Genomic DNA, 17,537 nt, shown 5'->3' with positions numbered 1-17,537 from the left:
AATATAATGATCAGGTCCAGTGAACTTGAAATCTTTGAAAAGATCAAGAAGGTGTGAAGTGTCAAGGATGTAGGTGGGACGGGACTGAACGGGGGCGAGTGGGGGATAAAACTGAGTAGAGGTATGCAGATATACGTTCAGTGGGGCAGGAACTAGCAGAAACAATCGGTCTACCTGGACAGGCAGGGTTGTGGATCTTGGGCAGTTACGGATTGTACGGGGTGTGGGAACTATGAAGTTGGTGGCAGTGGATGGGATATCCCCAGAGTTAATAAAGTCGGTGATGGTGTGGGAGACTGTTGACAATCTTCTGAGACCCTGGGGTGGGGGAATTCTACTACAATAATTGAGGGGCTCTCTCAGAGAACCTGGCCACTCCCTGTCCAGTGGCAGAAGAACCCTATTCTATGATCATTCCCCATCCAGTCCTGTTTCATGAAGTATGACTATGAATCAGCGGGTCTGGCCGCAGCTGTGGAGGGATATGGATAGTGGACATTTTGTTTTGACGCTGCTTTTCCCTTCATATCTGCCGCCTGGCCCGCCGAGTTCCTCTAGAAGTTTTGTTTTACCCAGTGACTGGAGAAGGTTTGTGCTGAGCAGCTTCGCTCGGGCTATTGGGAGGTTCCTGAAATCTCCTCTCGTCGGATTTGATGCAACACTACTGGAAGTGTTTTGGCTCCGCTCCCTCCCGCGATCAGCCGAATCTCCGCTACGCCCACAGTCCATTTCTGAAGAAGGATTTTCAGTTACTGGCTGCACCTGTAGATAACCCTGTTTACCCCAAGCCGCGTCTGTGAGTCTAACTCCACCCTCAGCACTTCACTGACTAACGATCAGGTTTCAGTCGATGCGAGTAGAAGTCGCAATGGAGAGTTGGACCGGACCGGTATCGCTCCTTGTCACCGCGTTCTCTCTCTGCTCTGTCGCGGGAAGCCAGACAGGTGAGGCGAGGGTATGTGACGGCGATGGTCGGGGGTTGCGTCGGGAAACTCACCTTTAAATCTTTAGGAGCTCTTGGCTGAGGCTGCATTAGACGGGAAGACGAAATCATCGCACTCCTGTGTTCTATATCACTCTTGCGACATTTCTGGAGTCGATAAACTCGGGGCAAAATGATCCTTGAATATGTTTCACCGGTGGGTAGGAATTGTCGTCAGTTTCCAAAGAGGAAAGTCCCACAATCTTAATAGAGGCATCACATTAAAGTAATTAGTATGAGTTTAATTATCCCTTAACTTCCACGGTATATCAGTCTGTTTCACAATACCAGAGAAATACCCCTGTTCTACCCATTCCTCAAGGGTCTGCACCCACATAGCGGTCCGAGTGGCCTCTTTCCGTGCCTTATGTGTGAAGGACTTCTCTGCTAACAAAAACTAACTTGATTTCTCTCTTTCCAGGTTCTGATTCAGGCTCCCGAATCTGAAACATTTATTGTTTGTCTCTCAACAGATGCTACCCGAACTGTTGCAAGTTTCCATCTTGGCCCTTAAACATTAGTTCTATTTCTCTGTCCTTGCATGCTATCGGAACTACGGAGCTTTCCGTCTTTAACTTGAGACATCAACAGGTCCTCTTTCCCCCAGATACTGCCTGGCCTGTTGACTGTTGTCAGAACTTTTTCTTCCTATTTTCAAAGTGCATCAAGAGTTGGCTCTACGTTTTGGTGATTGCTGTGGTCATAGACTGGGAGAACATCGATGCATTTTATGTACAAGCACCTCTGGGAGGTTTTGTAAAAGGCCCCTCTCAAGTGAATGGCCGGGTTAACATCGCTCATGGCGAATGATGCTGCGGGAAGTGGAGGCAATTGGCACTGGACATGAGTGGCGAGATCATCAAAGCTCTGGTGTTGGGGTGGTTGGTCAGTATGTTTACACATGGCAGACTATGGGAGAGTGTTCTGTGCCTGCACTGGCTGCTTACAGAAAATACAATGAAATAGGAAGCAGAAGAATTAGGAACAATAAATCACAAAGAACAATATAGCTGTTTCTGTTACCCTAGGTAGCAGGGAATTTAGGACGTTCAGGGAGATTTTAGGTCACGTTCAGTCAAATTTATTGCCATATGCATAAGAATGGTTAGATATAGATAAAATGCAAATCTTGCTTGCAACAGCATTACAAGCAGGCATGTTCAGGGAACGCACAGAATGACAATACGCAAAGTTTATGCAAGTCAATGAACAAAAATAACTGCAGGTTGAGACATCAGAGCAAATAAAACACTATCAGAGATGCCCAGCTGCAACAGTACATGGGGAAGCAACAGTGCTTGTGCCTCTGGCACTGAGTCTGGCACTGTGGCTCAGAAGGGTCGGGAACTGAAGAGGATGAAAGCATTAATAGTCGATTCTGTAGGCAGGGGGACAGATGGGTGATTCTGTAGATGCAAAAGGGAAACACAGATGGTAGTTTGGCTCCCAGGTGCCAGGGGCCGAGATGTGTCTGGACGCATCCACAATATCCTGAAAAGGGAGGGTGAGCAGAGAGAAGCCATGGTACATATTGGTATCAATGATATAGGAAGGAAAAGGGACAAAGTCCTGAAAAAAGAATATAGGGAGTTAGGAAGGAAGCTGAGGAGCAGGTCCACAAATGCAGTAATCTCAGGATTACTGCTTGTTCCACGTGACAGTGAGGATAGGAATAGAATGAGGTGGCAGGTAAACGTGTGACTGAAGAATTGGAGCAGGGGAGAGGGATTCAGATTTCTGGATATTTGTGCCCTCTTCTGGGGCAGGTGAGACCTGTAGAAAAAGGTCACGTTGCACTTGAATCCAAGGGGGACCAATATTCTTGCTGGCAAATTTACTAGAGCTGTTGGGAGTGGTTGAAATGAATATGCAGGGGGATGGGAACCAGGACGATAGAGCTGAGGATGAGCCAGCAGGTTTACAAGAAGATGATTGGTGTAACATGAATGTAAGGAAGGATAAGACAATGATTGGGTGCAAATACAGACAGAGCAAAGAGATAAATTGTACCACAGAGGCAAAATTCAAAAGGGTGAAGAACGCAGGACTAAAGGTGCTGTATTTGAAATAAGGTGGATGAACCCGTGGCGCAATTAGTCATTGGTCTGCATGACATTGTGGGGATCACGGAGCTGTGGCTGACAAAAGGCCAAAGTTGGGAGCTTAACATCAAGGGATATACTTTGTATCGAAAGGACAGGCAAAAAGGCGTAGGCAGTGATGTGGCTCTGTTGGTAAGAGTTGAAATTACATCTTTAGAAAAGGGTGACGTAAAGTTAGAGAATACTTGTGCTTGTGCCTACTCAAGGAAAGGCTATCACAGATTCGGTGTTGTGTATTGAATTGAATTGACTTTATTACTTACATCCTCCATAATCTTTATGTTACATCTCTATCTAAATGTACAATGTGTAATTTACAATAATTTATAATAAATAGAATGTACAACAAGATAGTCAATATAACATAGAAATTCAGTTGTGTAGGCATGAATTAAGCAGTCTGATGGCTTAGTGGAAGAACCTGTCCCCCTTGGGCCTGGCTTTTATGTTGTGGTACCGTTTCCCAGATGGTAGCAGCTGGAACATTTTGTGGTTGGTGTACCTCAATTTCCTAATGATCCTTTGGGCCCTTTTTACACACCTGTCTTTGTAAACGTCCTCAATAGTGGGAAGTTCACATCTACAGGTACGCTGCAAAAACACAGATCTTATTAGGGAGCTAAACATAAAGGATTCCTTAGGAGTCAGTGATCAAAATATGATTGAATTCATACTGCAATTTGAGAGGGAGAAGCATAACTCACATGTATCAGTATCGCAATGGAATAAAGGGAATTACAGAGGCATGAGAGAGGAGCTTGCCTAGGTCCTCACTAGAGTTTAGAAAAATGTGGGGTGATCTCATTAAAACCTACTGAATGTTGAAAGGACTTGTTGCGGTGGATGTGGAGAGAATGTTTCCTACGGTGAGAGTATCCAGAACTAGATGTCACAGCCTCAGATTTGAGGGGTAGCCCTTTAGAGCAGAGGTAAGGAGGAATTTTTTATTATATATAGTGAGAGAGCTTTAAATCTGTGGAATGCTCTGCCACAGACTCTCAAGTCAGTGCATATATTTAAGGTGGAAGTTGATCATTTCCTGATGGTCAGATATGACGAGAATGCAGGTGTATGGGGTTGTGTGGGATCTGGATTCAGCCATGATGAAATGCGGAAAAGTCTCAATGGGCTGAATAGCCTAAATCTGCTCCTATGTCTTATGGTCTTAAAGGTGCAAGAGGCAGTCTGTAGTGTTGCATTGCTGATGTAGGGTTAGGATTGTGCAGGTTGGTTCAAGAACTGATGTCTGTTGGAAAGTATCTGTTCCTGAACTTGATGTTGTGAGATGTCAGTCTTCTGTGCCTCCTGCCCAACAGAAGCAGCATGAAGACTGCATGATGTGAATGGTGGGAATCCTTGATGGTATATGCTGCCTTCTTGAGGCAGTGCCTCCTGTAGATACTGCTAGTGTTGGGGAAGGATGTGCCCGTGGTGGATCAGGCAGTGTGCACCATTCTCTGCAGCTCTTGTCTTCCTGTCTATTGTAGTTTCTGTATCAGGTTATGATGCAGCTAGTCAGTAATGTCCAGATTTTAAAGAAAGTGATTCTTCTGCAGAGTCAGTACAGTTGTCTTGGGTCCATCAACCACCCATTTACACTCATCTAAACTTATTCTTCCCTCATTCGCATCAACACCTTCTCAGATTCCACCACTCACTCACATCTTAGGGCGATTTACAGCAACCAATTAGCCCACCAATCCACCCATCTTTGGGGTGTGGGAGGAATTCAGAGCAACCAGGAGAATCTTATGATATCTTTCTCTGGGATTACAACACTGGGCAGTGCAGGACAGGGATATGCACTTCAGCCCAAGATGTTGTGCCAAATTAATTAAACCGGTAACCAAATGCCTAACTAATCTAAACCCTTCTGCCAATGTCCATATCCTTCCATTCTCTGCAATTCATGAGCCTTTCTAAGTGTTTCTTAAATACCTCTGTGGTATTTGCTTCCACCACCAGCCCTCACAGCTGATTCCAGACACTGACAACATAAAATAAACATTGCCCTACAAATTTCCTCTGAACTTATTCCCTTTCACTTTAAATACATGCTCTCTACTGTTAGATAGTGTGACCCTGGGATGCTCTCATAATCTTATAAACATCTATCAGATCTTCCCTCAGTCTCTGCCACTCCAAAGAACAACTTCTCTTCCACATACACATCATCGAGGATCTCACATGGTATGTACATACTGGCTGTGTGGTTAAAAAGGCACAACAGCATCTCTTTCACCTCAGACAGTTGAAGAAGTTTATTATGGCCCACCTTCAAATTCTAAGAACTTTCTATAGGGGCACAATTGAGAGCATCCTGACTGGCTGCATCACTGCCTGGTACGGGAACAGTACCTCCTTTAATCACAGGACTCTTGCAGAGAGTGGTGCGGACAGCCCAGCACATCTGTAAATCTGATCTTCCCACTATTCAGGATATTTAGAAGGACAGGTGTGTAAAATGGGTCCAAAAGATCATTGGAGACCTGAGTCACCTAAAGCACAAATTGTTCCAGCTGCTATCATCTGGGAAATGATATCGCAGCATGAGAGCCAGTACCAACAGGCTCCGGGACAGCTTCTTCCACCAGACCATCAAACTGCTTAGTTCATGCAGACATAACTGTATTTCTATGTTATATTGACTATCCTATTGTGTATAATATTTATTATAAATTTCTATAATTGTACATTGCACATTTGAACGGAGACATAAAGATTTTTACACCTCTTGTATATGAAGAATGTAAATAATAAAGTCAATTTAATTCAATTCAATTTGTATGTCCTCTAATCCAGGAAGCATTCTGGAATATCTCTTCTACACTTGGATACCTGTGACAGTCTTGTACCATAAAACCATAAGATATAGGAGCAGAATAGGCTATTTGGTCTATCAAGTCTGCTCTGCTATGTCAATTTTACTCTCGGCTCCAATATGTTGCCTTCTTCCTGTATCCCTTCATGTCCTGACCAATCAAGAATCTATCAGCCTTTGCCTTAAATATACATAATGGCTTGGCCTCCACTGCTGCTAGGTTGCCTGTGCCAAAGAATCCCACAGATTCACCACTCTCTGACTAAAAAAATTCCTCCTCATCTCTGTTCTGAAAGGACACCCCTCTATTCTGAGACTGTTATCTGGTCTTAGACTCTCCCCCCATAGAAAACATCCTATCCACATTCACTCTGTCAAGGGCTTTCACCATTTGACAGGTTTCAATTTGGTCCCACCTCATTCTTCTGAATTCTAGTGAATACAGGCCTAGAAACATCAAATGCTCTTTATGTGACAAACCTTTCAATCCTAGAATCATTTTCATGAACCTTCTTTGAACCCTCTCTAGTTTCAGCACATCCTTCCTAAGATAAGGGGCCCAGAACTGCTCACAATACTCCAAGTGAGGCCTCACCAGTGCTTTATGAAGTCTAACATTACACCTTTGCTTTTACATTCTAGTCCTCTTGAAATGAGTGCTAAGCTTCAATCCATTTGGGCTCCCTCACTCAGCTCCTTTCCTTTTACATTGATCACTGTATTGGTGCTGCTCCCTACACTCACACAGAACTGGAAATTGTCATTTTCCTTGCTCCCAATTCCTAGCCTGTTCTCATCTTGTCAGGGTCCGGTCCAGAATCACGTTCCGGGTTTTGATCCGGTCCGAGGGTTCCGGACTCCGGGTCCTGCAGTTGTCCCTCCCGTCCCCCGTGATCTAGTTAGGACCCTCCTGGTTCAAAGAGGAACACCTGTAACTCATTGAGCTGCAGGTGTTTATAAGGGGCCTTGGGACTGGGACCAGGCGGGTGGTCGTTTTGTTCTGTTTCCCCACCGGCTCCGAACTCTGCATTGCATTCTGTGATTCCGCCCGGGCTCAGATCTTCTCTTCATCATGCTTCTCTGCCCCGTGCCAGTACTACCAGGTTGATCCGCTCCCCCACCTTTCGTCCCATGCCCTGGTCCCGCTTCTCCGCTCGCTTGTTTAGTTCGCGCGGTCGCGCTGTCTGCCGGCCGTTTCCGATTTCCCCGTTATCATGACTGTTGTGTTGGTCACCCTGGACCTGTGCCCGTTCCTACCCATTTCCTCCGTCGGGCAGATCTGGCTGACCTGCCACTGCCCGGCGGAGGTTCTGCCCCTTCCTCCTCTTCCGCCCGAACCCCGGGATAGTGTCCCGCACCCGCCTGGGCTTTGCCCAGGCCTCCGGTGTTTCCGCCTGGGGGGCGTCCATACCCGGGATATATGCGGCCCGCCCAGGGTGCGCTCTCCGCCAGGTTATCTAGCCTGCCTAAACCCCGGGGACCTGTCTGCCTGAACCCGAACTTCGGGAGCCCGCTCCGCTCTTGCTGAACCCGAACTTCGGGAGCCCGCTCCGCTCTTGCTGAACCCGAACTTCGGGAGCCCGCTCCGCTCTTGCTGAACCCGAACTTCGGGAGCCCGCTCCGCTCTTGCTGAACCCGAACTTCGGGAGCCCGCTCCGCTCTTGCTGAACCCGAACTTCGGGAGCCCGCTCCGCTCTTGCTGAACCCGAACTTCGGGAGCCCGCTCCGCTCTTGCTGAACCCGAACTTCGGGAGCCCGCTCCGCTCTTGCTGAACCCGAACTTCGGGAGCCCGCTCCGCTCTTGCTGAACCCGAACTTCGGGAGCCCGCTCCGCTCTTGCTGAACCCGAACTTCGGGAGCCCGCTCCGCTCTTGCTGAACCCGAACTTCGGGAGCCCGCTCCGCTCTTGCTGAACCCGAACTTCGGGAGCCCGCTCCGCTCTTGCTGAACCCGAACTTCGGGAGCCCGCTCCGCTCTTGCTGAACCCGAACTTCGGGAGCCCGCTCCGCTCTTGCTGAACCCGAACTTCGGGAGCCCGCTCCGCTCTTGCTGAACCCGAACTTCGGGAGCCCGCTCCGCTCTTGCTGAACCCGAACTTCGGGAGCCCGCTCCGCTCTTGCTGAACCCGAACTTCGGGAGCCCGCTCCGCTCTTGCTGAACCCGAACTTCGGGAGCCCGCTCCGCTCTTGCTGAACCCGAACTTCGGGAGCCCGCTCCGCTCTTGCTGAACCCGAACTTCGGGAGCCCGCTCCGCTCTTGCTGAACCCGAACTTCGGGAGCCCGCTCCGCTCTTGCTGAACCCGAACTTCGGGAGCCCGCTCCGCTCTTGCTGAACCCGAACTTCGGGAGCCCGCTCCGCTCTTGCTGAACCCGAACTTCGGTCTACTTGAACCCCAGCTCTACCCTTAAGTGCCATGGCATCCCCATCCTGCCCTCCCCATAGTACTTCAGTGTCTGCGGCCTGCGTTTGGGTCCATCCGGCCCCTCGATCCTGACACCTCTTCATACAGGGCATATCTAAGTCTTTCCTACCCTCACTGCGCTCACAAATGTCTGTTTCAACCTACAGACTCGCACAACTATCTTTACTTTTAATCCTCCCACTCTGCCTCTTGTGGAACTCTACAACCAATTTTCTGTCCTCTTTCTCTGTCACCTTTGCTGTGATGATGAGAATTTCTACACCTGTGCCCGGAAGTTTCTTTTGCTTCCCGTTGAACCTTGGCTTCCTCTCTATCATGGCGGACACATATTCCAGTAAGTTTGCCTCTGAATTAGAAGCAACCCTATAGTGGAGTTGGGGCTCCTGTTTGCCTGCTGCCCTTGACCTCCTTTGTGCTGGGGTTTGGGTTGTTCTGTTGGATTGGCTTCAGTGAGTACCTGCTTAGGATTTTGTATACAGTCAAAGCAGTGAGGAATGTTTTAGTAATGTTTGTTGCTCGTGTTTGGGGAGCTAATAAAGGGGGGGGGGGGCGGGGGTGTGCTGCCTGATCCAGTAGGATGTCTGCTTGGATGTGTATTAATCCATTCAAGTGGTGAGTATGCCATCAAACTCCCAAGTTATGCCTTAGAAATTGTGAGGATCCTTTGTTGTTTTCTGACACTTCCCTCTCTCTCTCTTTCTCTCTCTCTCCTTTTACTCAGGCTCACACGGCTTGATGTATTTCTACTTCCAATCCATCAATATTACTGAACTGCCAGCCTTCTTCAGGATTGGGATGTTGGATGACTTGCAGATTGACTACTACGACAGCACCCTCCGTGAAGTAGAAATCAAGCATCAGTGGATCGCAGATGGCTTATCGACTTTCTACCAGAAAGAACAGAAAGAAATAACTGACGTGCTTCATGAGCTCCTCTCGACATTTCTGAAGCCAATCTCCATTTTCATTAGTGAGTGTCTTTGATCTCCACTGACCCTTGAGTGTCAGGGACTTGCATATTGCCAATATCTTGATCTTATATTGAATCTGATTTTGTTGTATCAAATTTAAATTCCTTCATTCTTTCAAATCTCTCAAATCTCCATTATGCTCTCTACCTTAACTCCAATTATAAGAATTCCATCCTAATCATCTGGCTAAGTTCTGACCCTTCAATGTAAACTGATTATCCAGTCTTCATTCCCCACTGACCTCTTCAGAGAAACAGTGAAAATCAAACCCACTGTCCACACAGGATTTGCCCTGGCTCTAACCCCAATCCTCCGCCTACTCCCCAACTCCAGACTTGGGAATGCTTCAGTCTAGGATGGTTTGGAACTAAGATGTCCATGGCTTACCTAGTCACCTGCCACAGTGACACTTTCCAGATCTAATTCGGTGCTGGGACTCCATGCATTAGAACATAGAACACAACAGCACAGGAATAGGCCCTTTGGCCCACAAAGTTCTGCTGAACTAATTATATTAATAATCAAATCTCAAACTAATCTAATCCTTTCTGTATACACAATGTCCATGTCCTCCTATTTCCTGCTCAACTGGGCTGCTTGAACACCCTCTTTGTATCTGCTACTTCCACCACCCCTGGCAGCACAATTTAGGAATGGGCCACTCTGTTAAAGACTGACCCTGCACATCAGCATTGAACTTATCCCCCTTTCCATGCCCTCTTATATTAGACATTTCAGCTGAGGGAAAAATGATACAGATGTCGACTGAAAATAGCCCAAGTTGGTCCAATCTCTTGTTATAGCACATGCTGTCCAATCCAGGCAGCATCTGGTAAGCATCTTCTGCACCTTCTCCAAAGCCTCACCATCATGGAGTGACCAGACCTGCTGTGGTGCACACTCTGTGCTTATTGACACTGAATACAAACGTTCCTTTCACAATTCTCCACCGTAACTCTGCAGTGGACATGGTTTAGTGCAGACTGTACAGTGCAGTTTCTCACTGAGCTCCTGCTCTGTCCCACATATTGACAGTCCTTCGATGTGCCCCGCTTTGTATGCAGTGTTTCAACATGATCTCTGTACTGTGCACTCTGCATATGTTCAAGCTCAAGTTTATTTCTGATCATAGGCTTACATAGGGTACAAATGCCATAAAATTACTGTTTTGCAGCAGCATTCTGTATACAGGACATGTTAGCATGAAATCAATTTTAAATAAGTATACACAACCTGCACATTTGCAAAGATATACAACAAAATAAATGTAATAATATTTGTGCAAGGTTAAGAGAGCTAAGAATATAATCTCAGGTCACGTTAAGGCTTTTCTGGTTGGTTAAAGGACCTGGTGCTGTTGGACGGAGCTCTTGTTGGAGCCTGAGATGTGGGTCCTTAGGCCTCTGTCTCTCCCTCCTGGTGGGAGCATCAAGAAGAGGGTCTGTCCTGGATGATATGGAGGGTGCGGCTCCAGATGATGGATGTTGTCTTCCTGGGACATTGCCTTCAGCAGATGTCCTGAACGATGTGGAGAGCTGTACCTGTGATGGGACTGGCTGAGTCCACCACCCCCTCAGCCTTTTGTCTTTCAGGGCTTTGGCGTTTACCCACCAGCTGTGATGTAACCAATCCGAATGCTTTTCACTGTACGTTTGAAAACGTTGCCATTCTTTGATAACAAATTAATCTCTTTAAACTTTCCCCTCCCACCCTGCCATTTAGACAGTTGCTCACATTGATTACTGATTCCACAAGACCCTGTGATCTGTGCCACACAGTGACAAACATTCTATATGGTACACTGTCACCCCATGCTCTCAGCCTTAACTGTACACAGTCCCTCACCGCGACCCACTACTTTGTGCACCTTTGTCACATACGACGGGTGATTGATAAGAATGTGGCTTAAGGTAGAATGAGTCAATTTTAGAAAACCTAGCACATTTATATTTCAACATTTCCTTCCACCTTAGGCCACGAACTTATCAATCACCCCTGCTGTGGACGCTTTCTGGAGGTCGACAATCCATATGCTCCATGTCCTCTGGACTAAGTGTGTAAATGAAGGAAGGGAGTATGTTGAAAAATGTGCTAGATTTTCTTAAATTGACTCCTTCTACCTTAGGCCACAAACTTATCAATCACCCCTTGTAGCATTTATGTATTTAGCAGATCATTATCCAGATATCAGATTTAATGTTGGAAGCTTTAGCCATGAATGTTAATTAATCTGTTACTTTACAGACTTCAGCTACATACAGGGAATCTTCGGCTGCACACAGTCAGGAAATACGGTCAATCTGATTCTAAAAGTCAACATCCCAGAATTTGGCGCAGTCAGCAATGATATTAGCACAAAGAAAAATCTCATAGGATTGTTCGATTCATTTCAGCAACTCAATTTCAAAGAACAGTATGAATTGAAGATTTGCTGCATTCGGTACTTGCAAAGAGCTGTTCAGCTTGGAAAAGAAGCATCTGAAAGGCAAGGCAAGTGGAACATTCTATGATGGTGAGGGAACTCCCAATTCTGTGACAAGGGATACCTCAGTCTGAGACGATTATGGGGCTCTGAGACCGCGATGGTGTGGGCTGTCATGATTCAGGATACTAAAGGATTTGATGATATAGCAAATTGATGGTGTTCCCTATGTGGGACAGAGATGGATCTCCTGATCTGGACAGTAAGGAAGCTCCCAATCGGAGATGCAGAGGGATCCCCTGATATGGGAAAGAGAGGGAGCTCCCAAAACAAAATGGTTAGGGGTTTCCCACCTGGAGTAATGAGGGATCTAATTTGAAACAGTGAGTTGATTGGAGTGTACGGCCTGCAGGCCTGGAGAGGGACTGTGAGCCCATGATTGGCTCCATTGCTTCTCTCTGACTGAGGTGTTGAGCAAGGTTGAAGTGGACGAGGCCTGGGGTGGAGGCCAGGCTGGTGTTTGGCGCCATCTGCTGTGTTTAGCTGCTATTCCTCTCCCTTTTACTAGCTGTGGTTGGAGGAAAGTGCAGGGATTGATCGGTAAGGCTCATGGTTGTGACTCATTTTGGGGAACTTTAGGGTTCATGTGCTTCAGGTATTGCTGTTTATGAGCAGTTTGATCGAGGTGTATCAGTAAAGATTGATTCTGCGCCCTGCATTTGACTTATAGCAAGGCACTGAACTAAACTGAATACATCTAGACTCGATAAAACCGTAGGATATAGAAGCAGAATGGGGCCATTTGGCCCATCGAGTCTGCTCCACCATTTCATCATGCTGGTCCATTATCCCTCACAGCTCCAATGTCCTGCCTTCTCCCCGTATCCCTTCATGTCGTGACCATAAAGTCGTGACTATGAGTCCTATTACAAACTGCCTCTGTTTGTAAACCAACTACCCCATCCTCAGCACTATCACTCAGGTTCCTATCCCCCTGTCAAATTAGTTTAATCCTCCTGAACAACTCTAGCAAACCTGCATGCAAGGATATTGGGCCCCCTTGGGTTCAGGTTTAACCTGTCCCTTTTGTACAGGTCATACCCAGAAGAGATCCCCTGCCCTCTCCTGTAATTCCTTGGCCACACATACACCTGCCAAATCATACTATTCTTCCCCTCACTGGTGTGTGGCATGAGCAGAAATCCAGTGATTACTACCCTGGGGGTCTGGTTTTACATCTTTCTACACAGCTCCCTAACATCTCCGTTCAGGACCTCTTCAACCTCTCTACCCATGTCATTGGTGCCAATATGCAGCAAGATTTCTGGATGCACACCCTCCCTCCTGAAAATGCAATGGACCTGATCCGAGACATCCATGATCCAGGCAACTGGGAGGCAACATAACATCCGGCTGTCTCTATCGTGCCCATAGAATCTTGTCTATTCTTTTGACAATGCAATCTCCTATCAACACTGCAGTCTTCATCACCTCTCTGCTCTTCTGAGCCACAGCACCAGACTCTGTGCCAGAGACCTGGTCACTATGGTTACCCCCGGTAGGCTGTCCCCCTCAACAGTATTTAAAGTAGTACACTTGTATTGAGGGGAATGACCACAGGTGTACTCTGCACTGGCTGTGCATTTCTCCTCCTGACAGTCACCCATTTACCTATCTTCTGCAACCTAGGGTGACTACCTCCCTATCGCTCCTATCTACCACTTCCTCTTTCTCTCATATGAAGCTAAGGTCAATGAGCTGCGGGTCCAGTTCCTTAACACATTCTCTGAGGAGCTGCAGCTTGACACACCTGGTGCAGATGTGTTTATCCGAGAGACTGGATGTCTCACGTCTCTCACACAGTACACAGTACAAGACACTGCCCCTGGAGTCATTGTCACTATTATGCCCAAACAGATGAGGAATGGACAATTAAGAACAGAAATACTCCTGCTCGGATGTTTGATATTCCACGTGTTGCTAGCTCACTTTGCTGTTTGTGCAATCTGTTCTCTCTTTGCATGTTTGGTGTTTGATGTTTGAAGGGGTTCCTTGGTGTCTTTGTCTCTTTGCTGCATTGGAGGATAAATCTCAGTGATGTATTCTGTATACACACTTTGATAATTAATGTACTTCAAGTCTTTGAGTGAGGGTGCTCCCAAATCGAGACATTGACTGATCTCCCGATCTGGAGCAGTGTGTGGGGCAGTGAGGCAGCTTCTGATCACCACTGCTGTGCTGAGGGCATTCTCCATCTTGCAGTTTGAAGATAATCTTAATTTGGGATATAGTATGACAGTTTCATTGGAAACAGTGCCTGTGACCTCAATCTGGACCTGTCAGATGAATGAACGTAATCTCTGTCTGTCATCTGCATGAGTTTGGTCTGTGGAGGCTGATTTCAGATCAGATAGTGTAATAGTGAGACAGATCACATTCTGAGGCAGTGATGGATGTGAGAGTAATACCAACATTGAACACTGTAACTTCAGCCTGTAACAGTAAGGTAACATCAGCCTGTGTTGAGATGGTGACATAATTTTTGATTCTTCCCCAGTTGCTCCAGAGGCTCAGGTGTCGACAAGGAGGCCAACAGCTACTGCAGGCAAGAGTCTCTCATGCATCATCACTCCCTTCTACCCCCGTGCTATCAATGCTACGTGGCTGAAGAATGGGCAGGTTGTCTGTGAGGGCTACAAGGTGACTGTGCTACCGAACTACAATGACACATACTGGATGGAACTAGTCATTGAGCTGCAGGGCAACAACCCGAACATCTATGCCTGTCACATCGAGCACAGCAGCCTGACACAGGCACTGGTGGTGAAGGGAGGTAGGTCATTGTACGGTACAGAATTTGCTTCATTCTGCCTGTGGTGGCTCATGGACTCGTGCAGCAAAGAAGGAGGCTCTTCAGCCTACCTGATTCATGCAAACCCTCTGTTCTCAAAAGCACAACCCGTCCCCTTCTCTAACTTGATGAGTCAAGTTCTCATCTAGATACGTCTTGAAAATTGAGGGTCTCTGCCTCCACCATCTCCTCAGGCAGTCCATTCCCAACTCCAACACCCCCTTGGTGAAAGCATTCATCTGTAGATTCCCTATGAACTTCTAAGGGTCATCAACTTAAATCTACCTCGTTATAGGCACTTTTACTATGGGGAAAAGTTTACTACAGTTCAAGAAAACACATGAAGTGGAAGCATAAACTGCAGCAAGCAAAACTTGCAGCATTCTTCAGAATCAGAATCGGGTTTATTGTTGCTGGCATGTGTTGTGAAATTTGTTACCTTAGCAGCAGCAGAACAATACAATGAATGATGATATAAAATAATTATAAAATAAGTAAATCAACTATAATGTGTGTATATACATATATATGAAACAGTTTTTAAAATTGTGTGAAAACAGAATTAATCTATATTTTAAAAAAATTCTTCCAACAGTTTCTGTGTTTCCTATCTACAACCCTAATAATTTTGTATAGCTCCATCAGGTCCACCCTCTGTCTCCTCCCATCTAAGGAAAACAAACCCAGTGTATCCATTTTCTCTTCCCATTCAATCTGAGCCACATTCTGATGAATCTCATCTGCACTCTGTCTAATGCAAACACACCTTTCCTCTGCTCTGGTGACCAGAACTGTAAACAATACTCAGAATGTAGCCTCACTGATGTTTTATAAAGCTGTACCATAATTTCCATGCTCTTGAATTCTATGCCCTGATCAATGAAATCCAGCATCCTGTAGGCTATCTCCACCACCCTATTCCCTACTTTGAAATACCTACTCAAGTAGCTCCACTCCTCGCACACCTCTGAAAATTTCTTAATTCTAAGAAAATATCCCATTTCTAATTTAAGTTATTATTTACTATTATTTTACCACTTGAATTAAATCAGTTCCTTCTGCTCACCAGCTGTTACAGAAACAGTTGAGCTGTTGGTCAAAGAAATACAATAAAAACTCAACAGAAAGAACAACTAAGAAGCAATTGGGACTGTGGGGAAGACCTGACTGTCAAGTGGTCAGTGCCTGGCTGTTGAGTGCTTGATTGCCATAGATTCATCGATTTTGGCAGCAGAGAAACAGACCCTTCAGGCCAGCACATCTTTGTCGATTGAGATACCTGTTCAAAGAAGTCCCATATATCCTGGCCCATATCTCTCTAAACCCTTTAGATCCATCTACTGTTGGATGTATCTTTTAAAAGATGTTAACTTGTCTGCCTCAAGTACTTATTCTGGCACCCATAAAATGAACACCTTGTGTCTGAAAATGTTGCCCCTCGGGTTCCTGATACATCTTTTCTCTCAACTTAAACCTATACCATCAGCAGCCCTGAAAAATTATTGTGCACTATGCCCCTCAAAATTGTTTATACCTCTCTGTATAACTCAGCCTCCTACACTCTGGGGGGGGGGGGAGAGATAGTCCCTGCCTACCCTGTCTCTCCTTGTATCTCAAGCATTCCATTCCTGGCATCATCCTTGTGAATCTCCTCTCCATCCTTTCCATCCGAATGACATTACCTTCCTTCCTCAAAACACCTTCCATTCTCCTATCCTCCAATATATTAGATACCACCCACCAAGGATCACCCTTCCTCCCCCCCACACCTCACCCCCCACTTCTCCCAGCTCCAATCAGGTAAAAGATACAAAAGCCTGAAAGCATGTACTACTATGATCAATGAACACTTCTGTCTTGCTCCAGTGAGAAAACTGAATAGTCTCCATACATAGTAAGATGGGCATCTGACCTCACAGTTTAACTTTTAATGGTCTTGCATCTTATTGCCAGCCAGCACCACACATCCTCTGCATTGTTACTGCTTTCCCTTGTACAACCTTAATATCCTGATGTAATGATCTATAGGGACAGAATGCAAAACAAGTATTTCCTCTGTACCTGGTAACTGGTGACAATAATAAAATCATTTATTAATTTACCGATCTTTACTTGGTGGACAGGAGTTGGTGAGCCCCATTGTGCACATCCCATGTTTGGGCTGATGACTGTGTTTGCAATAATCTTTGGAGTGATGTAGAGGTGCAGCAAGGAAAGAACCAAGTCATCACTGGAGGTGGGTAAACAGACAGATGCCTTTGTTTAACCTGCTACAGTATTATACTGTACATTCAATTTCTTCTCTTTTCTCCTTTGCAGGTGAGCATTTGGCTCTATCTCAACCACAGTTCTGACCACAGGGTGGAGCCTCAAACAGTTTTGTGATGAGTGACCGCACACCTCAGCAAGCTTAGTCAGAATCAGATTTAATATTACTGGCATAGGTCGTGAGATTTGTTAACTTTACAGCAGCAGTACAATGAAATTAACAATAAATAAACATCAAGGAAAAAAACTGAGTTACATAAAGTATATATGACTATTAAGTTAACATAAGTAGTGCAAAATTACAAAAATAAAAACAGTATTGAAGTAGTGTTCATGGGTTCAATGTGCATTTAGAAATTGGCTGGCAGAGGGGAAGAAACTGTGCCTTCAGGCTTCTGTACCTCCTTCCTGATGGCTCCAGTGTAAGGTGGCATGTCCTGAGCGGTGGTAGATATAGCCTTCCTAGGGCATCACTCCTTGAAGATGTTTTGGATACTATGGAGGCTGGTACCCCTGATCTGACTAATTTTACAAGTTGTGCAGTAGTCCCTCATAACAGATGGTGATGCAGCCAGTCAGAATGCTCTCCATTGTACATTTGTAGAAGTTTTCGAGTGTTTTAGTAGAACAAGAAAATCTCCTCAACCTCCTAATGAAATATAGCCACTGTCATGCCTTCTTTATAGCTGCAACAATA

At 45.9% G+C, this 17,537-nt stretch overlaps 1 protein-coding gene across 1 annotated transcript; it reads left to right on the top strand.

Moving 5' to 3' along the window:
- The first annotated feature begins 748 nt into the window (after positions 1–748).
- Positions 749–17,073, top strand: LOC140737764 (major histocompatibility complex class I-related gene protein-like). The gene is made up of 6 exons (XM_073064391.1): positions 749–944; positions 9,050–9,298; positions 11,544–11,789; positions 14,279–14,554; positions 16,696–16,808; positions 16,892–17,073. Exons 1-5 carry the CDS (start codon positions 851–853, stop codon positions 16,770–16,772), a joined length of 942 nt encoding a protein of 313 aa, XP_072920492.1. The 5' UTR covers positions 749–850; the 3' UTR covers positions 16,773–16,808; positions 16,892–17,073.
- Positions 17,074–17,537: the final 464 nt, after the last annotated feature.

This window comes from Hemitrygon akajei, chromosome 2, assembly GCF_048418815.1.
Source record: "Hemitrygon akajei chromosome 2, sHemAka1.3, whole genome shotgun sequence".
Classification (NCBI taxonomy): Eukaryota; Metazoa; Chordata; class Chondrichthyes; order Myliobatiformes; family Dasyatidae; genus Hemitrygon; species Hemitrygon akajei.
The sequence above is the reverse complement of the archived record's forward strand: the minus strand, read 5'-3'. Positions and strand labels throughout refer to the sequence as shown.